Source organism: Seriola aureovittata, chromosome 2 (assembly GCF_021018895.1).
Source record: "Seriola aureovittata isolate HTS-2021-v1 ecotype China chromosome 2, ASM2101889v1, whole genome shotgun sequence".
Classification (NCBI taxonomy): Eukaryota; Metazoa; Chordata; class Actinopteri; order Carangiformes; family Carangidae; genus Seriola; species Seriola aureovittata.
In genome coordinates, this window is record NC_079365.1 from 29219242 (window position 1) to 29240228 (window position 20987).

The 20987-nt window shown below is 43.3% G+C and overlaps 1 protein-coding gene across 2 annotated transcripts; it reads left to right on the forward strand.

Annotated features, from left to right (window-relative positions):
- The first annotated feature begins 268 nt into the window (after window positions 1-268).
- Window positions 269-18131, forward strand: LOC130186875 (DDB1- and CUL4-associated factor 1-like). Of its 2 annotated transcripts, none has more exons than XM_056404194.1 (30): window positions 269-434; window positions 1517-1713; window positions 1859-1935; window positions 2092-2165; window positions 2639-2752; window positions 3524-3661; window positions 4155-4775; window positions 5133-5234; window positions 6819-6977; window positions 7251-7430; window positions 7530-7639; window positions 7759-7858; window positions 8055-8224; window positions 8305-8429; window positions 8540-8616; window positions 8749-8913; window positions 9105-9260; window positions 9582-10244; window positions 11331-11608; window positions 11747-11945; window positions 12849-12931; window positions 13037-13121; window positions 13264-13497; window positions 14336-14429; window positions 14545-14649; window positions 14775-14848; window positions 15429-15518; window positions 15637-15789; window positions 15923-16052; window positions 17240-18131. In XM_056404194.1, the coding sequence occupies exons 2-30, from the start codon at window positions 1523-1525 to the stop codon at window positions 17305-17307; spliced, it is 4815 nt and encodes a 1604-aa protein (XP_056260169.1). In that variant the 5' UTR covers window positions 269-434; window positions 1517-1522; the 3' UTR covers window positions 17308-18131. The 2 variants fall into 2 exon arrangements, with proteins under 2 accessions (XP_056260169.1, XP_056260177.1); XM_056404202.1 differs by lacking the exon at window positions 17240-18131 and adding an exon at window positions 16164-17193.
- The last annotated feature ends 2856 nt before the right edge of the window (window positions 18132-20987 follow it).

The window sequence follows — 20987 nt, forward strand, 5'->3', positions numbered from 1 at the left end:
AGAATAAAAAATAAAAACAAAAATAAGCAATTATTATTAATAATTATTAATAATAATATTAATTATTATTAATAATTATTTATTTATATTTTATTAATAAAAAATAAATAATAATGAATAATTATTATTATTTGATTATTTTTATTTTATTTTATTCTATTTATCTGATTTGAGTACGTAATCCAACAGGTCAACTGCAATTTCGAACTACAACTCCCATGATGCGGTTCGCCGTCTGTCGTCATCTAACGTCGACCGTTTTCGGTGACGCAACGTGCTGCCGCCGGGAGAAGTTTGAAAATAAACGTGAAACTTTTTTTTTCGCCCTGAAACGTTTAACGTCCGCGTCGTTTCATTTGTTTGTGAATTGAGGTGAATTTGTAGAAACAGCGAGTCGAGCCGAGGAGCTCCGCGGAGAGGACGTTTCCCTCCAGGTGAGTGAACATTTTAAAATTGTGCCGAGTCGCTAGCTGAAGCTGTTTGTGTCTGACATGAGGTAACGGACTGTCAACATGCTGCTGCCTTCACCCCGGACTCCACGCCTTATCTCCGGATGACACGAACCGGGGGCAGGGCGAGGACCGAGGCTGTAGGTACTTAGTAAAAAGATGCGGAAGAGGCGGAAGAGGCTGCGAGGGTGTAGGAGAGTTAGCTAAGTGTGCTAACTGTCACCTTCCTGCCGCGTTAGCTGCGAGAGCAGAGAGTGTCTCTGAGCGGAGGAGACAGCTGTCCCGGGCTGAGGCCACCTGTTGGTGCGGACTCACAACACTCACACGGGCAAATTCACCTCTCATTATCTCCTGTAGAGTCTGACACAACCTGCTCTGATGCCTCGACGGCGAGCCTCACTCAGACTCATGGTGAGTGTTAGGAGACAGAAAACAGATTAAAAAAGAAAAACAACAAGGGCGAGATGATGTTGAGGAGCAGAGGTGAGAGAAAATTAAAGTGAAGCCCGTGCCTCCATCTTCTTCTCTCAGTTTCACACAGGTGTGTTTGTTTACACAGAGCATCTGCAGGTGAATGAATTTAGTTTCTTCAAAAAGGATGAGAAGGTATTAAACAGGGCTGGACAGTTATAATTTTAAACATTATCAAAATTGCAAGATGGTTAAGTGCAAGATCCAAATCGCAGGAGCTGCAGTTTTTGTGATGAAGGTAAAAACGTGTCACAGCACACCGTTATAAATGAAGCAGTGTGGTGCTACAGAGATGCCCTGGCTTTAATTCACATTCTCCACATGTAAGATATTGCAGCTTTACAGCAGCAAAGTGACAGAACAAAGAAAGAAAAAACTGCAAAATGACAAAATCAAGTACTTAAAGATTCATAATATGATAATATGTACAATTAAATATTTAAATATAACAAAAAAATAGCAGCAGATAAGTGATATTGCACAGATGGTGTGTTAAATTATTGTCTTTGGTGTGGACACAGATTCATATGTCCAAAACTTTTGAAATTAACTCTCCCTCCTCTCCTCCTCCTCCTCCTCCTCCTCCTGTCTTCTAGGCAGCGATGTCTTCCCCAGAAGAAGAGCCAACGGTTGCAATATCGGCTGCCCTGTCGTCCGCCTTGTCGGCCGCCGTGTCAGCTGCCATGGCCATTGCTATGGCCGTGGACGCCAAGGCGAATCTCGCCACACTGCTGGACGAATGGGAAGAAGCGCAGCGCGGCACCACAGAGAAACTGGTGTCCATCCTCACTAAGTTAGTGGTTTGTTTTCCACGATGATCTTGATGCTGTGTGGATGAGACGCGGATCTTAACGTCAGACGCTCTGTCCGTCCGTCCGTCTGTCTCTGGGTGTTTCTGAGGGAAGTGACCGTGTCTCAACTCTGTGTTTTTTCTGCAGAATATCGGAGCTGATCGAACGGGAGACAGGAGAGTATCACAAAGCAGACCCTGATCCGTTCGATGACCGTCACCCAGGTTGTCATCCAGCATCATGACCGTTCTGTCTTCTGTTGTAAAAGCACAAGTTTTGTGATCTCGATGTGGTGACTGATGTTCTTGTCGTCTCGTCTCTCTGAGCTGAATAGTTTGTGATGGGTTGTTGAGTTTCTCACTCCTGTCTTGACTTTGCAGGACGGGCGGACCCAGACTGCATGCTGGGACAACTCCTGAAGATGCTCTTTATGAACGATGACTTCACCAATGCGGTGAGAACTGCTCAATTTGTTTTATTCAATGCACTGTGGTTGTTTGAAGGCTGGGAGTCTGTTAGTCAGCCGATTGTTTTCTTCATTAATCAGTGATTTATTTTAGTTTATCAAATGTAAATAATAGTGAAAAATACCCATAAAAACTTAAAACTTTAAAGGTTTCTTAATTTGTCTATTCTTCAGTCCAAAACTCAGACTTTTAATAAACTTTCACATATTATATATTCACATATTTTACTGAGTGGATTATCAAAACAGTCGCTGATTCATTTTATTTTGATCGACCAATCAATTAATCAGCTGATCGTTGCAGCTGTAATAATCATTGTCTGGCTCCTAAGCAAATATAGATACCGAGATCTTTCAAATAAACAAGAATAATTTGAATGTAACAATGTCTTTGTTAATAGTATTTATGTGTCTAAATAAAAGTAAAATTTGAATTGATTACTTTGCCTTGTGTGTTCCAGCTGTTGGACACGTACATAATGACCAGCAGAGAGCTGAACCTCAACACAGCCGCCTGCCGTCTGCTCCAGAACATCATGCCGGGTCTGGAGACGGCCGTCGTCTTCCAGGAGAAGGTGAAACTAAATAAAAGATGAACTGTAGTTTCATGTCGATGATATCTCCGCTTTGTTAGGTGGTGCACATTGAAGGGGAATTTTAAAAGATGAGTAGAGGAGAGCAGATGTCGCGAGGATCTTTGATCATATGGACGAGTGTCGGTGAAAGAAATCTAGGAATAATAACTCATTAAAGGAACAGAGTCTCATTAAATACATGCTCCAGTTATATGGAGCCAGTTCCACCTTCTTCAACACCAGGATGAATATCATCAAAGTCACATGACTCACCTGAACAAAACAGTAATAGATACTTAACTTTAACTCCTATATTTACCGTTTAGAATCATTATATAATATATAGTTGAACACACTATCATAGCAAATATTTATTTCTTATTATTTATTTAGATTTATTTCCGGTGTGTTGTAAGGTTTCCCTGAGTCCTTGACAGGCGCCTGTAAATAAAATGTTATATTACTATAATTGTTGTTGTTGTTATTAGATATAATAACCATTTTAAATGTTTATTAATGTACAGCATTTGTCAAAAATAAGGACGATCCTCATAGAGACACTTTATATTTCTAATCAGAGCTGTTGTGTTTAAGCAGCAGCCTCCACTCACAGGTCTGTCTGTTTACAGCCACATCATAGTGTTATAAATATTTATTCTGCTCAGAAGTGTTACTCATGCTTCTTTAATTTACTGTGTGTGTGTGTGTGTGTGTGTGTGTGTGTGTGTGTGTGTGTGTGTGTGTGTGTGTGTGTGTGTGTGTGTGTGACAGGAGGGTCTGGTGGAGAAGTTGTTCAGCTGGGCTCATGAAGCCGAGCGGCCGCTGTGCGTCTACGCCACAGGGCTGCTGGCCAGAGCCATGAGCAACCAGGAAGTGGCGACCAGCTACAGAGAGGAGAACACTCGGCTGGTGAGCGTCACACTTCCTGTCATTCACTCTGCTCTTGTTCTGGTTCTGAATTCTGTTTAATAAAGTCAGGTGCTGCTTCATGAGAGAACAGAGATTTCCACAAACATTTCTAACAGTTAAATAAAGTTCATTTATTTATGTAAATCATTTATTATGAAGGCAAAAAAGCCTGAAAAAGTCACTTTAACTCTTTTATGTTCAAGTGTTTATATTTAATCAGATAAATTAGTGCCAGTGCAACGACATGTTAGCATCTAATCAGATACTGTATAAATAAAAATGAACATTCATATTGAACAATAAAGAATTTACAATACAGACAGAAACCAATAATATGCACTGTATAAATATATATAAATATAGAATATAAAATAGTGGAATGAGTTGAAGTAGAAAGTTAAATACACAGTTAAGTACAAGTCAGTTGGCTCCATGTGTGAGGACGATCATGTCAGTGGGAGAATGTGTGATTCTAATGACTTGATGTTTCCAGGTGCCGGTCATGATCCGACGTCTGCATGAGCTGCAAACCGAAGAGGCCAAGAATCTCCTCAGTCCCACCAAGACCCCCCAGAATCTACCTCAGGACTCTCAGGTTGAAGCCACTCAGACCTCAAGCCTCTCGACGGACCGAGACAAGGCGGAGGGGGGGGCTGTGGGAGAGGAGGACGACAGAAAAGAGAGAGACGGAGAGAGCAGCAGGACGAAGGCCAAACCTCTGTCCCTGCACGGGTCGGCCCTGAAAAATGGAGGCTGCAGCGGTGGGCCCGGCTCCACCCGACTGCTTCCAGACTTTGTGTACCAAGCGAGCCCGGACCCTCAGGCCTCCAGGGAGACGGAGGACAAACAGGGGGGAGCAGCAGGAGGAGGGAAAAAACGGACGGTAAAGGAGAACGGGAGGAAGGCTAAGCAGAAGCTCAACTTCACCTCCGGCTCGTCCAGCAAGGCCGACGAGGAGGGGACCGACGCCAGCAACCAGCCTGGCAACAGCTCCTCCTGGTCTGAGATGAGCTCGATGGTGATTGGCTCCGACTACTGCCTCTGCCCGCTGAGCCCGGCCATGGAGCAGAGGCTCATCCTGCAGTATCTGACGCCGCTCGGAGATTACCAGGAGGTGAGACTGACGGACGGACAAAACATGACTCGTTCTCAGCGGATCACAAACGACACAAAACACAAGAGCAGCAGATAAAGGGGAGAGAGGCTAAAATGAACAGAGATATACGTCATTAGATATCTGAGGGAGACGTATGCAAAAAGAAAGTAATAAACAGATACTTCCCAAGATGGTGCTGCAGAAAATTGCTAATAAATATTTGTGTGTGTTTATTGATATTACCAAAATCTAAAAGTATTCCTCCTCAGAGGGAAAGGCTGAAATCTGTCACAGCAATAAGATCCTTCCCTCCTTTAATCTCTTTTTACTCTTATTGGATAAACTGAGGTCAGTAATGTTTGTCTCCTTTTTCAGCTGCTCGCCGTCTTCATGCAGCTGGACACGCGCTCGTTGCTGATGAACTACATCGACCTGAGGCGGACCAAGAACGTCCAGCTCATCTTCGACGCCCTCCTGGTAAGAACCGTTTCCTCACACGTCATCGTCGCTGCCCTTAAACGTAAAGGCTCAAGTCTAAAGACAGATAATTCATGTATGTTTGTATTTCACATTTAATACAATAGTAAGTTCTGTGTGATTTTATATCAAATAACAATAAGAAACATCAGTCGACAAAAATTTTGAAATGTTCTAAACATTTTCAAACAAATCAACAAATCAAAACTCTTGGTTCATCTCAGTTTACAGAGTCGGACAAGTACCGACCGAGCGGAGCGGTCATTTATCTCGCAGCCCCTCCCCTCGCAGGGAGGCGTCTGTGTGTGAAGGATAAGCTTCACCTTTGTGGGCGGGGCTGCACAAAGCTCCATAAAGATTAAATTTAGTTTCATCTTTTACGTCACAAAACTCTTTAATTTTAATGCCTTTTTTTTTTAGTTTGACATGCCAAGAAAATTATATTTAGACTAAAGTGTTTTACACAAGCAGCTGATCTGCAGATTCAGTTCCCTGAAAAAGAAGTTATTAAAAAACTATAAATTAGCATGAACAGCAGCTATTAAACTCTTTTTGTTGATGATGGGGAGCTGTCATGAGAAGTTACACACTTTAAACTAAAGGTGATGTTGTTGTGACGGTGAACGGTCTGAGCTGCTGCAGTGAAGAGGCAACTCATCGACTCATAATGGACAGGAGACAGTTTTGCCAAAAACTTATATAGATTATTTTTAATTGGTAAATCCATCCGTTGGTTTTCCTGCAGCTTGTCGAACTCCAGGTAAATCGATTAATTATATTACAAGGATTTATCTCCATGATTTGATTCTTGATGATTTATTTTGGTTATATCCACATGGACTAAAAATGCCAATAAATTCATGTACTTAATAAATAATTGTGTAGGCCTTATTGTGTATATATATATATATATATATATATATACTTTTACGGCCATGAAAATATGAATTACTTTCTATGTGGTGTTAAAAAGGTCTTAAAAGTCTTTGATTTATCTGGTGAACATGAAGGATCTCTGGTAAGAGAAGCTTTGTGGTTTGTATAATTAACAGATGACACACACACACACACACACACACACACACACACACACACATTTTAGCATTATACAGCACCTCATGGCCAGTATTTTGTCAGTATTTATCTTCCTTCTGTAGAAACCTAAACCTTCCTGGACTCTGTGTTGAGGTGTCACTCCACCTGTTTTAGGATTTCTCTTTTCATTTTGATGTTGGATTTTTTTAAAACTGACAGACGTGGGTGTGGTTTCCTGTTCACAGCTGCTGCGCCCTAGAAAAGTGCAGCCGTGTCAACTGCACACACACAGTCACGCACGTACAGACATTCATGCAGGTGCTGGAAACAACAGTCACCTCAGGGAAAAACAAACAAACAAACAAAAGTACCTACACATTTCTGTCTTGGTCCCAGTTCTTCTTTAACTCAACATTTCGACCACACGTCCGCCTCACATTCATTTACCCGGTTACTTATTTGAAGTTCTCTTAATGAATTCAGGGGATTGTAATTAAAGCGTATGTAATTAAAAATGTATTGTTTTACCGCGTCTCGTCCTCTCTTCAGTATCTCGCCTCGCTGCTCCTCCATAAAAAGTTTGCGGCGGAGTTCATCGCTCACGGAGGAGTGCAGAGACTTCTGGAGATCCCGAGGCCGTCTATGGCAGCGACTGGAGTTTCACTCTGCCTGTACTATCTGGCTTACAACCAGGACGCTATGGAGAGGGTACGGACAACACACACACACACACACACACACACACACACGCACTGATTTAAACCTTTTAACAAAGACGATTTGCAAAGTGAGGTCATTTTAGCTGCTAGTGTTTTTATACATTTTTAAGGCAGCTTTAACGTAATGTAATTTTAAGTAGGCGGAGTATTGTGAGTCCCCCTGAGACACATTGATTTGTTGTGTGTGTGTGTGTGTGTGTGTGTGTGTGTGTGTGTGTGTGTGTGTGTGTGTGTGTGTGTGTGTGTGTGTGTGTGTGTGTAGGTGTGCATGCTCATGGACGGCGTGCTGTCAGACATGGTGTCCTACGCTCTGTGGCTGCTGGAGTCGTCCCACGCTTCAGGCGTCTGCCACGCCACCATGTTTTTCTCCATCTCTTTCTCCTTCAGGGCCGTGCTGCAGCTCTTCGACAACCAGGACGGCCTGCGGCGGCTCGTCAACCTGGTCAGTGCCGCGCCAGACGCATCGTCATGTTCTTATCGCACCTTTCTGTAAAATAAAATTTAAAAAGTGTGAGCTGGAGTCTCATCCTCTCCCCTGCAGGTCAGCACTCTGGAGATCCTCAACATGGAGAACGAGGTGTCCATGGTGAGCGATGACCAGGTGTTCTCCAGCCGACAGACGGCCAAGCACACCTGCATGGCCCTGCGCAGGTACAGTGATGGATGGGGGGGATGTGTTTTTGATGCTCTGCCTCCTGCAGCTGTGTGTTACAGGTGTATCAAATACATCGAGCGTACTGATTATTGATCATTTCCTGGACTTTGTGCAGGTACTTTGAGGCTCACCTGGCAGTAAAGGCAGAACAGGTGAAGCAGTCTCTGCACACATCAGACGAAGGCACCATTGTTCCCCAGCAGCCATTTTACAAGGTATGTGGTGGATTTATAATCGTCCTGTTTACACAGCGTCCTGTCAAGTCTTTTTACATCTTTCCTGTAATATTTTAGTACATTTTTATGTTCTAACATGTTCACCAATCATCTGCCCTCAAACATATATACATACATATACATATATATATATATATATATGCACTATGTGCTTGTGCGTCTCTCTTGTTTCCAGGCATACACCTACACCAGAGAGCAGGTTATAGAGATGATGGAGTTTCTGATCGAGTGCGGGCCTCCTCAGCTCCAATGGGAACCGGTGGAGGTTTTCTACAAGCTGTCCTGTGTTCCTTTAATGCTGCAGCTCATTTCTACGGCCTGCGACTGGAGGACTTACTACGGCAGGTAAAGTTTTCACCGCTGTCCGTCTTGACACGGTCACAACTTCGACGAGTGACTTCACACGTCTCGTTCTGTCTCTCCAGGAGTGACACAGTGCGTTACGCCTTGGACATCCTCGCCATCCTGACGGTGGTTCCCAAAGTCCAGCTGGTGCTAGCGGACACAGTAGACATTTTGGATGAAACCAGGTCTCCTGTTTCCACTGTGGGTCAGTAAAACTCTTTGGCTTTTGTTTTGTTTTTCTCTGTTTAACTGAAAATGATTCGGGAGTTTCAGCTTTTGGATCTTTTTTGTCCCGGCTGTGAATCTGTGCCGCAGGTATGAGCATCATCCTGGGCGTCGCGGAGGGCGAGGTGTTCGTCAACGATGCCGAGATCCAAAAGTCTGCGCTACAGGTGAACAGGCGGCTTTAAAACATTTAAAACAGCTTTTTCAAGTCTGTCGTAAAGCAACAGTCAGGTGCTGGTTTGAACACGGAGTACTGGCCGTTTGTTTCCGCTCTGACCTCTGACCTCTGACCCTCCCAGGTGATAATAAACTGTGTGTGCGCTCCAGACCAGAGCCTGAACACGGTGGGTGCTTTCGCTGTCACCCCCCTCAGGCCGTCCCTCCACCCCCAGCAGCCGCCCGCCCCCCACAACAGGGTGCTGGCCCACATGTGGCAGGTAGTGCAGAACAACAACGGTATAAAGGTGAGAATGGAAAGAGAACGATAGGATTTTATGTTTATAAGTAAAGCAGATAAGCAGTGGGGGAAAAAGATGGGTAGACGTGTGTGTTTCACTTTGCAACCTGCAACTTCATGTTTTTCTGATGGAGATTATAAAATAGTATGAAAAAGAAAATAATCAACCATTAATCCCCTACCTGTCGTCTTTCCCAGGTGCTGCTGTCTCTGCTGTCGGTGAAGATGCCCATCACAGACGCAGACCTGATCCGAGCTCTGTCCTGCAAGGCTCTGGTCGGACTCTCTCGCAGCGCAGCGATCAGACAGATCATCAGCAAACTACCGCTGTTCACCAGCGGCCACATCCAACAGGCGAGCGCAAGATTTTCAACCACAACTCTCCACAAAATAATTGTGACAAAATAAAAAAAGATAAGAACTGAAGCTGCAATTCACGTTAAAAATTAGCAGGACCCAAAGTTAGTGATGACTTTGGTGCAGATCTGTCTCCAGATGCACAAAGAAAAAACAGTTTAATATTTTATGTTACTGAATTTAAAATAGAGGTTTGTGTTTGTAGTTTATTGTCACATGTGAGAATTGAAGGTGGAAGATTTCATCTCCAGCAGTAACGTCCATCATCATCGCCCCACAAATACTGACGTGTTGTTTCCGATGTTTTCACCTCCTCAGCTGATGAAGGAGCCGGTGCTGCAGGACAAACGCAGCGAGCACGTGCGCTTCTGCCGCTACGCCGCCGAGATGACGGAGCGAGTGTCCGGGAAGCCTCTGCTCATGGGCACCGACGTGTCATTGGCTCGTCTGCAGAGGGCCAACGTGGTCGCCCAGTCGCGGATCACCTTCTCTGAGAAGGAACTCCTCATGCTGATCAGGAACCACCTTGTGGCGAAAGGGCTCCACGACACGGCGAACACACTCGTTAAGGAGGCAAACTTATCCGTAGGATCCCTCTGTTCGAACTCTTCCACCTGCGTCACCCCTCCCCCCTCCCCAATGATCCCCAGGACTTGCCGGCTCGCCAGCGGGATTGCGGCTCGTGTTGCCAGCCACGTCGGATCCTCTCCCGTGTCCTCGGTCGCCGCGGTCTCCTCCACCCCGTCTCTGCCTCCCTCTCGCACCCTCATCAGCCCTCACCCCTCATGCTCCTCTTTACCCGCCGCTGCCCACCCCCCCGCTCCTCCTCCTCCTCCAACTCCTCATCCTCCTCATGCTGGGCAGGGCTCACATCTGGCTGGCCGGATTTTGTTCACACGGGAACGCCCAGTGGCGTCCAGCAACTCAGGGAAAAAGCTTCGCGCGCTGAAGCAGAAGTCTGACCACGGCGCTTTCATACAGGTCAGTGATGGGTTTGTTTTGTTTTATTATTCATTGATTCTTTACATTTCCTCTCCTGACGATGATTAAACCTTTTTTAAAAACTCATCTCTGTTCTTCAAGATTACACGCTGAAAAGTTTTCGACGAATGAAATGATCCCTTCATGGCCTTAAATATAACTCAGCTTTGCCTCATTTAGTATTCGCAGATATATGGATATGCTAATATTAGCCCCGCCTTTATCTCCACCCACTCCACAGCTCCGACTCTGCTCATCAAACACACACCTCCCTGTTTTCTCTTGTTTTCAGTTGTGTATGGTTTAATGGTGATGACATCACTCTCCAGTCTCTATCTCAGTAAAACAAAAAGAAAATAAAACTGTTATCTACTAAAAGTTTTGCTCCAGCAGGTATTTAATGTGACACCTTAACTTTACTGAGATGTGTCAACAGACAGAAAATGGAAACCGTGTGAATAGATTTTGCAAAACAGTCTGACAGCTGTTGACTGCGAGGCCGGCCAGTGATGTCACTGACTCGACAGGAAGAAGAAGGTGTCTGACTGGATGGCGGCCTGTTACAACAGTTACAACATACGGACACGTTAACGAGGTTAAACGAGGTCTTTTTAAAGATGAAGCCATTAATCAATTAGTGGTTTGACACAAAATGAATCAATGACGGTTCTTACAGTCGTTCATCTAGTGTCAGTTTCTCAGGTGTGAGTTCTGTCATCACAAGTTTTGTTGATTGTTAGACACTTCCGCCAAAGTTTCCAGATCGTCCTGGCACACATCCACGCAGTGACGGGAGTGTCGGTGTGGATCTGTTGTAGGAAGGTTTACACACACGCTTCTCCTCATCCTCAGTGTCGACAAAATACTGAGGCTGAAACCAGCAGCAGGTCAGAGCTTCGATACAGCTGCAGAATATAAATGGAAAAAGACGCTGTTTCTTTTTTTTTCCGTCACCAAAAAGCATCTCAGTTGAAACTGTTTAGGTTCTTGTTTATGAAGCTGTATATGTTGAGAGACAGAGACACGGACCAAACCGAAGACGGACTGATCCGTACAGGATTTAACCATTCTCTCTCTGTCGATCAGACTCCTGCCATGAAGAAGCAGCTGGAGCGCCACCTTCCCTCCCCCCCGACCCTTGACAGCATCATCACCGAGTACCTGAGGGAACAACACGCCCGCTGCCCCAATCCTGTCACCACCTGCCCCCCCTTCTCCCTTTTCACCCCCCACCGATGCCCCGAGCCCAAGCAGAGGCGACAGGCGTCACCCAACTTCACGGCCCGCCTGGGGAGCAGGGTGCTGTACCCGAAGTACGGAGGCGTGGACAGAGCGTGTCTGGACAGACATCTGATATTCAGCAGGTAACGAACAGACACAGACACAATCCGCTGTGTCAGAAAGAGACGCAGAGTTTGTCCTTTTAAAAATGTGTGAGTGGAAACTAGGCGTCATCCCCCCCGTCTCTCTCCTGTCTTTGTGCGTCTCTCCCGTCGCTTTAGGTTTCGTCCGATGTCGGTCTTCCACGAGGGCGACGGAGACGAGAGCGGCTTCACCTGTTGTGCCTTCTCAGCCCGCGAGCGTTTCCTGATGCTGGGTACCTGCTCCGGTCACCTCAAGTTCTACAACGTCTTCTCCGGAGAGGAGGAGGCCAACTACACCTGCCACACGTCAGCCATCACACACCTCGAACCCTCCAGGGTACGTTCACAACACACACACACACACACACACACAGTTCAAAACACCTGCTGTCATATTAGAGTAAATCAAATGATGCAGTTTTGTTGAACTTTCAAGATTAAGAATAACTGAGAGAAAGAGAGTGACGGCTGAAAGACGTCTCCAGTCTGCTGGTTTGTTAAAGTCGGTATAATCGGTGTGTAATGTTAGAAGTGTCGCTCGTAGTGATGAACCTACAGAGAATTATCAGAGGAGTCTGCAGCTTCACAGAACTTTATAGTGACGTTTCAGCTCATTGTTTATCTGTCGGGATCAAGCAGCAACTTCTAAAAGCTGCAGTTCCTCTAACGAGTCGGTCCCCATAGACTCCCATGTTAAAATGTCCAACTTTACAGCAGAAATAAACATGACACCTGTTTATATAACTCACCTGTTTACATTTTAATAAGGACTAAAGTTATGGAGAATTGAGGGCGTGACCTGTTTGAGTGACAGGTGGGTGAGCGTATGTTTGCCAATCATGCCCCTCCTCTTTGACCATATTGGCTTTAGTTGGGAGTTAGGGGCGGAGTCAGGCACTGCCAAGATGGCGACAGCAGAGCAGCTCACTCTGAGCTTCGGAAACTTGTGGGTGACATCACGGAGGTCCATTCGTCTTTATTTACATTCTGTGGTCCGGACACAGCTTCACTCTCAGAGCGTCGTCCTCGGCTGCGGCAGGCAGATGTTTTTCAGAGAAACAGCTGTAATAGACCAAAATGTTGCAGCAGGTTTTTTGAGCAGAACAGAAAAACAGCAGCACGTCAGTTAATCTTTAGTGTTTTGTAGTAACAGTCTCCTGCCTGTTTTGACTCTTTTCTCTTGAATGAAAGTTTAGTGAAATGATTTAAATGATAGAAATGTATGTCATGTGTTCCTCAGGACGGGAAATTGCTGCTTACCTCTGCTTCCTGGAGCGTCCCGCTGTCGGCCCTCTGGAGTATGGACGGTGTCTTTAGCTTGAAGTAAAACACACACACTCGGTTTTAAACTTTGCACGCCGTTGTTTCTCCTGGTGTTTGAACGATGGTGTTTGGAATCTCGCTGAAACATTTTGTTTTTATTCCCAGAAACTCATTTGTGGACGATCACTACGTCGAGTTCAGTAAACTCTCTCAGGACAGAGTCATCGGCACCAAGGACCAAGTCGCACATGTAGGTTACCCACAATGCTCCTGTCACGATTCATTGCCACTGATCAGTTCACTCTCCTAGTATCGCACCCTCCCAGTCACCGTTTACATTCCCCTCCTTGGTGTTTATCTCGTCTCATATCTCTTCTCCGTCTGTGCTGCAGATCTACGACATCCAGTCGGGTCAGAAGACTCTGACCCTGAACGACCCCGCCCTGGCCAACAACTACAAGAGGAACTGTGCCACCTTCAACCCCACCGACGACCTGGTGCTGAACGACGGGGTGCTGTGGGACGTGCGGGTGTCTCGGGCCATCCATAAGTTCGACAAGTTCAACATGAACATCAGCGGCGTTTTCCATCCCAACGGCCTGGAGGTCATCATCAACACTGAGATTGTATCCTCTGAATAATTATTCACCACCAGGATCATCAGTGACATAAATGCACACGGATCTGTAAAGATAAAACAAAAACACAACATAACAGAGTGAAAACGAGACATTTTTCTTGGTTTACTTCTTCTTCTTCTTCTCTTAACTTAATGTTAATAGTTGGACTCTGTTGTTTTCTGCTGCCTAATGGTTGAAATGTAGACTAGATTTAAATGCTTTAACATGCTTATTTACTTTCTCACTGAGTCGGATCAGATCAATACCAGCAGCCAGTTAGCGTAGCTTAGCATTAAGACTATCTTGTTTGCACCGTTGTACAGCAAGTTGTGTGTCAGACTTGTATTCATTATGTTTAAATTTATCAAGTCAAGTCAACTTTATTTCTAGAGCACATTTAAACAGCTTGAGCTGACACCGACGTGCTGTACAGAGGACATTAAAATAAGTAACCGCATGTAAAACAAATTTATAAAATAAGTACAACACAAGAAAACCTGGTGAATATACTGTATACAGAACGTCTAAACATACTAACAAAACAACAAGGAGCAGATACACAATTATAAACATGACAACGGACTAAAGGTCAGTGAGTCAGAAAGACCAGTGAATAAAAATGTTTCTGAAGCCGAGATTTAAAATAGAGATGGAGGGGGCACATCTGATTTCTAATGGAAATTGGTTTTAGAGCAGCAACCTTTTAGTTTTAGTCGTGCGTGTGTGCGCGTGTGTGTGTGTGTGTGTGTGTGTGTGTGTGTGTGTGTGTGTGTGTGTGTGTGTGTGTGTGTGAGAGAGAGAGAGATGTTGTTCTGTAGTTGTCGGCCTTGACAGCAGGTGACAGTGGGACCTGAGGTCCTTCCACCTCCTGCACACTGTCCCCGCCCTGGACCAGTGCAGGGTGGTCTTCAACAGTAACGCCACCATCATGTATGGAGGTACTGTAACAAGTGCTCTGTGTGTGTGTGTGTGTGTGTGAGCAGGTATTGTTAATGTGCGCTGTACAACAGTAACATGTTGTGTTCTTCTTCTTCTCCACATGCTCATGAACAGCAATGCTTCAAGCCGATGATGAGGTGGATGCCATGGACCATCAGATGAAGAGTCCCTTCGGCTCGTCCTTCAGGACCTTTGATGCTACAGACTACAAGCCCATCGGTAACGCTGCAGCTGCACCTGCACCTGACGTCCCCTTCAACTGCAAGCCTCTGCTGTTGTTGCTTTCCAGACACAGAATCGGATTTAACTTGTTGTTGTTGTTGTTTTGCTTCTGTCTTTTTCAGCCACAGTGGACGTGAAGAGGAACATCTTTGACCTGTGTACTGACAACAAAGACTGCTACCTGGCTGTCATTGAGGTACTTTGATTGATTTAGGCTTCATCTGAACAAATAATCAGTGAAAGAGAACTGAACCATCTCTGGCTCCAGGCTCAACTTAAATATTTTGAAAGCATATAAGTCAAGAAAACTTCAACATGACCTCATTAGCATGTTTTACATCGCCTGAAGGCGCATGTTGTTTGTTGTGTTGTCATTACTAGTCCTGCTGTAAATATGTGTGTACGCAGACAGAGGCAGCTAGTGTTATAAACATGTTTGTGTTGTGTGTTTCTACTGTGTGAAACATTATTTTATTAGATCTTGTTTGCTGTGTTGTTATGACCCACAACAAGTACATTTTTTTATTTCCATACTACGACTGCAACTAATGATTATTTTCATTATTGATTTAATTGGACAATTATTCATGAATTTATTAAATGCATTATTTCTCCCAGAAAAAATGTAAAAGAAATTTATTTTTATTTTTTATTTTAGCTCTTTTTCATATCAGTAATAAAAACATTTAGCAGTTGATTTGTTTATTTTTATCTTTATTTTTTCATGATTATTTAATCTAACGGAGAAAAAAAAACTTTGTGAACTAACTCTGTAGAACCAGGACACGGTGAGTCTGGACATGGTGTGTCGTCTCTACGAGGTGGGACGACAGAAACTGGCTGAAGAGGGAGACGACGATGATGAGGTGAGACATATACACACACACACACACACACACACACACACACACACACACACACACACACAAGATCAGGATGCTCGTACACTGTCCCTTGTTTTTAACGCATGTTGTTTCCTCCCAGGACGAAGACCAGGATGATGATGATTCTTCAGACACAGATGACGATGATGACGACGACGATGATGACATGGACACGGACCCGCTCATGGAGGAGCTGGCCAATAACGACAACCGGGAAAACGGGGACGGAGGCAACTCCCCCACAGACGAAGAGGTAGCGGACGTCACCTGTCCCCGTCTCATCTGCTTATTATTGGTTTCTCTGGTGAAAACTGGAAACAGAAACAGTAAAACTTTCCTTTTTTTTGTTTTTTGAAGGAATCTCAGTAAAGTCTCTTTTTCCACAGATCGCAGATCTTCTCGGGAGCAACAGCGACGATGACAACAACGACAACGATGATGACGACGACGATTCAGAAGATTCAGACAACTCGTACAGAAGTGATGAGGGATCTGACTTACTCGGCAACATGGATTGTAAGTAATAATGTTTTATTCATCAGCGTGTCAGGCTAAATAGATATAGATATGATGAATTTGGTAATAATAATAATAATAATAATAACTATGTTCTTTTATCATTTCCAGGAACATCAGAGGGTTTTTGGAAAAATATAATAAAGTGCTTAATTTTACAAAATAAAATAAAAAGTGTAGCTGGACTTTCCATGTTTCTTCTTTATGGTTAATTCCAACAGTCTCAAACATTTTTATAATAAACAATCTCAACACATTCAGCAGTTAACAGCTGTGACACCTCCTTTTCTATTTCTCTCCCTCTTTCCACGCTTTCTTTCTCCCACATCGTCTCTCACTATTTGCGTGCGTCACGTGACCAGCGCTGTAAAGGCTTGAAAAGCTGCGATGGTTAAAATAGAAATCCTCCGTCAAAATGTAATAATTCTCAATAACTCAGTCCGGATAGGACGGTGTCTGGGTCAGGATCATTACTGACCTCGGCCTCAGAACCCTTTCACTACTGTAGTTTGGTTCATTCGTCCTGGACCAAGAAAACAAAGACACATCGAGGCCTCTCAGTCCTGGTCCTGGTTTTGTCTTCATGCTGACTTTTTACAAACAAACTAAGAGAACTAAACATGACGTCAAAGGAAGCGAGATCCTCCTTTTCAGGTGGTCTTGGTGTGGTGTTTTAATCCGCGTCAGAATTTGACTGTCGGGTTTTCACACCGGCCCAAAAAACCCAAACTAACCAGGTAAACACAGCAAAAATATCTGCAACTAATTTTAATTATCAGTTTATTTCAGTCATTTTTTAAGCATAACGCACAAAAACCTGCTGGTTCCAGATTTTCTTACATGATGGTAAATAAAATCGCTGTTGGTCGTAAAACGAGACTTTTGAAGTTTTCAACACTTTCTAACATTTCATAAACTAAACAATTAAGAAAAAATAAAAAATAATCAGCAAATTGATATGAATGAAAATAAAAAATATTCATTAGTTGCAGCCCTAAAACAAACAAGTTAGATGTAAATAGATACACCGATAATAATTTTATGCATTTTGTTTTCCTCAATTTGACGTTCACTGTTAGAAATGAGATTTGTGATATAATGTCGATTACATGAAGTTGTTATTAACAAGCAGCATATGTGTATATTGTGTGTGTGTGTGTGTGTGTGTGTGTGTGTGTGTCGTGCAGACTACCCACGATCCTCTGATGAGGACACCCAGTTCTTGCGGTCGATCCATGACGGGTGGTTCTCCTGACCGTCTCCTCTGTGACACTGTGAACCTCAACAAGGACTTTTGTCTTTTCTTTTTTTTATATATATAAACCATCACTTCTCTCTCATCAGCGAGTCGACTGTGAAGGAGGAAAGAACATCTGTAATATTCTCTCTGTATATATTTTAAACTTCAGAGAGACGACAGTGATGAAGGATGAATAAATATTTCCCAAAGATCAGATGAATACACTGACGTCTCCCTCCACCTGGTTTCCTGCCTCTTGTTTCAACGGCACAGTGATTGTAAAAGTTTTGAATGAAAAGTATTTCACGTTTTATTCTGGAGGAAAAATTGACTGATGCAGAATAAGTCATTTAATTTAATTTGTTTTTATCATGTTTTATCAAACTGTTTTTTTTTGTCGCATCACTATTGAGCTCAGAGTTTATTTCGTTGACCACGAGCCACTGAAGAATGTGAACTTATTTGAACGACAGTTTATAGTGTTTTGTTCCCCAGTTTTCTCATAAATAAATCATCCAGGTCTAATAGTCATAAACACTTAGAGCCATAAGGTGGAATTAAAGTTACATAGAAGTTGCCTCACTGTCTGGTTACTACTTGTGCTGCAGGTACATCCTCGGTCTTCCACACCTATTGGTTTTTTTTTTTTAATTGAACATTTTGTTTAATTATAGTCAAAAGCCAAATAATCACATAAAGGCTGAGATCAGTGTGGAACCGCGGCAGCATTTCCTCATTTTACAGCTCAGAGAAATTGGATACCAATGCCAAGTGTGTTATGTACAGATGTAAAGATGCAAAGACAATGTAGATAAAGAAAAACTATGTCTGGCCTTGGATCAGGTGGTTTCCTTCATTCTGCTGGATCACAGAGGTTTAACCACAGGCTCCAATACACACTCATTCAAAACAAACACTGACTTCTCTCATGTGATGGGCTAAATTCACACCTCTCGTTCAGTGTTCTGGTGGTCCATCTGAAAATAATCATCTAATTAATTAGATATTAGGCCATAAAAACTGGTATTTTTGGGGGCGTGTCTGTTTGATTGATATGCCTGGTGTGCAATGATTGATCAGATGACGCGGCAGGCCGGGAGGTCGATCACCGGAGGGGAGCTTGGGTCGTGAGTGCATCGTATTGAAGCAGTTGTGTTAAATTTCTGTTATTTTTCTTAATATTTGTCGGCGGAGGAGGAATTTTGCACTGACAGTTTTACTGATAGTTCTTTAGTTTTAATGAGTTTTCGGTTCACAGTAATTATGGCTCGTTCTTCGGCACTAACAGACTGGAGAGACGCTGATAAACTGTTTATTTCGGTGAGTAAATTTTTATTTTCTTTAACATCCTACAGTTTTAACGTGTAAGATGCTCATAAAAGCTACAGCGTTTTTTCCTACGTGTTTTGACCGGAGAACAGGAGACAGTTAACATCCAAATTAATATTAGAGTTAATGTGAATCACAGATGCACTTTGCTAACCTAGCTAGCTAGCTAGCTAGGTTAGCAAAGTGCATCACCTAGCTAGCTAGCTGGTTACTTAGTGTTTGCTATGGTAACCGTACCTTGTCCCAAACATGCAAACATTTGCAGGACAAGGAGAAATATAGTTGAACAATTAACTCACTCTCACACAGTGTATAATAGAACATTATCTTGGCATTATCTAGGCATTATGGCAGGGTGCACGATTTCTCCATTGGCATTCACAATGGCGATGGAGGTAATCATTAGAGCTTCTAAGTGGGTGCAGCGAGGATGGAAAGTTAGGATTTGTCCAGTGGAAGTAGGATGTAGAGGATTTGTAGGAAGGTCTGTTGTCTCTTTGGTAAGGGAGTTAGGAGCACAGCTTAATCCGGCGGGGGAGAGTTTAGCTCAAAAAGGCATCTCTCATTGACTCTACCTCCCTCATTCAAAATGGCCGCCACTTTCTCCAACTGTTTAGGGGAGTTTGTTTGCTGAATCTGCTGAATCTGCTAGTGTGTTTTGTCAGAGTTGATGATGGTGTTGTTTGTGGTAGCATAGGCAAGATAAAGAAAATAGTCGTGGTGTGAGGAGCAGTGATGGCTGGCATTAGGGGAGTGACTCTGGGACGCCAGTGATCACTGTCTAGCCTCCTGGAGGTGTCGTGGGACCAATTAGACAAAACACTGGTGAAAGGAGGTTCCCACCTGATGACCCCAAAGACATGTTAGTTATCACTGCTCATTAGTCTGTATAGCTAAATTAATAGTTATCATAGGACATGTTAAGCTTAGGGAGCTATTCACTGAGTCTGGTCCATTTTCTGTAGCGCAAGTTTCTTTTATCTTAAATTGTAGGGGTTTGTCATTTAATACTGTGAATTCATACACAGGAGTCCTCAACTGAAGCAGGTATTCATGCACCTGTCCTGACAGCTGGTATATGTGTGTGATTAACTGTGATCCACCATGTCTGAATTAAAGTGTTTGTCTGAATGACTGATGCCCACAGAAGGAGGCCCTCATGTATGGACAAAGGAGACTGCACGGACATCCTTAGTTCTCAAATGGGCTGTGATGATGATGATGATGATGATGATGATGATGACAGAAAACCACTTCCAGTTCAGCTCCCTCTGATGAGAGGACAGACCAGCTGTTTAGACATTTGTTATGTGCCGGTCAGAACTTGTCTGCTTTAGTTCCTGGCTGCTCCAAAGCCTCAAATGATGTCACTTCCTCTCTGTGATATCAGTTAAAAGCAACAGTACATTGTTTATAGACAAAACATGTTAATGTGACGGGTGGTAAATCAAAATGAGGGACACACACAAATCATTACATTTTTACAAAAAAGTATGTTTTTATTAAAAACATATCTTATGTAAATAGGGACACACATATAATCCTGACAATAATAAAGGTTTGATAAAAAACAACATTTAATGGTGATATTTTTCGATACAAATGTCAAGTTGTTCTTGTTCTAAGGAAAAATGGCTAAAAATACTATGTTAGTCTTTATAAATAATATTTTCTCATTTAATATCATGGTAACAGTACTTGACTTAATGGTTTTAAGATTTGGAAACCTACTTTTGCACAGTTTTGTGCCTTATGCATCTCATCAAATGTTGCGGACCCAAATGGCTCATTTATCTTCTGTATGGGGATATAGTGGTACAGCTTTATGGTAGATCAACTTCTGTTAGGGCATGTACATGTGTGTATACATGTCTTGCTGTGGTTATGGGGACACATTTGTGTTTGAAACCATCAGTGTGAGGTTATTTTAGCCAGTCGTGAGCTTCAAAAGGCTTTTAGAGGGACACCTGCAGTGACTGAGATCAGTGTCAGGATGAGTCTCTACGACATGAATGAGACTCAATGTAATGTCCTTTGTAAAGATTGATACTTGAGGAGTGAAGTACACGCACCAAGCATCAGGCACATTCAAAACTTCTCCAGGAATTTTCTAGTACTTTTAATATTATCCTCTACTGGCGCAATCTTCCATAATTGTGTCATCAGTTCTGCTCTTTCTTGTTCAACTTTCTGCATGATATAAAACTATGTTCAACTGAGCTTCAGTGCAGTCACCTGGATTTTAAAGTGTGTTTTGTCTGTATGCTATTAAGGCTGCACTGCCTCTGTGAAGGGATTGGTCGGAGCAGAGAGGAGGAGCCTCCGACTCCACGGCCATCTTCTCCTATTGGTGCGGCAATGATCCT

Bases quoted from the DNA above. Each gene is read 5' to 3' on its own strand.
- LOC130186875 (XM_056404194.1), top strand. From the start codon at position 1,523: ATGTCTTCCCCAGAAGAAGAGCCAACGGTTGCAATATCGGCTGCCCTG. The intron at 4,776-5,132 runs GTGAGACTGACG...CTCCTTTTTCAG, and splicing joins CGCTCGGAGATTACCAGGAG to CTGCTCGCCGTCTTCATGCA. The intron at 14,650-14,774 runs GTAACGCTGCAG...TGTCTTTTTCAG, and splicing joins TACAGACTACAAGCCCATCG to CCACAGTGGACGTGAAGAGG.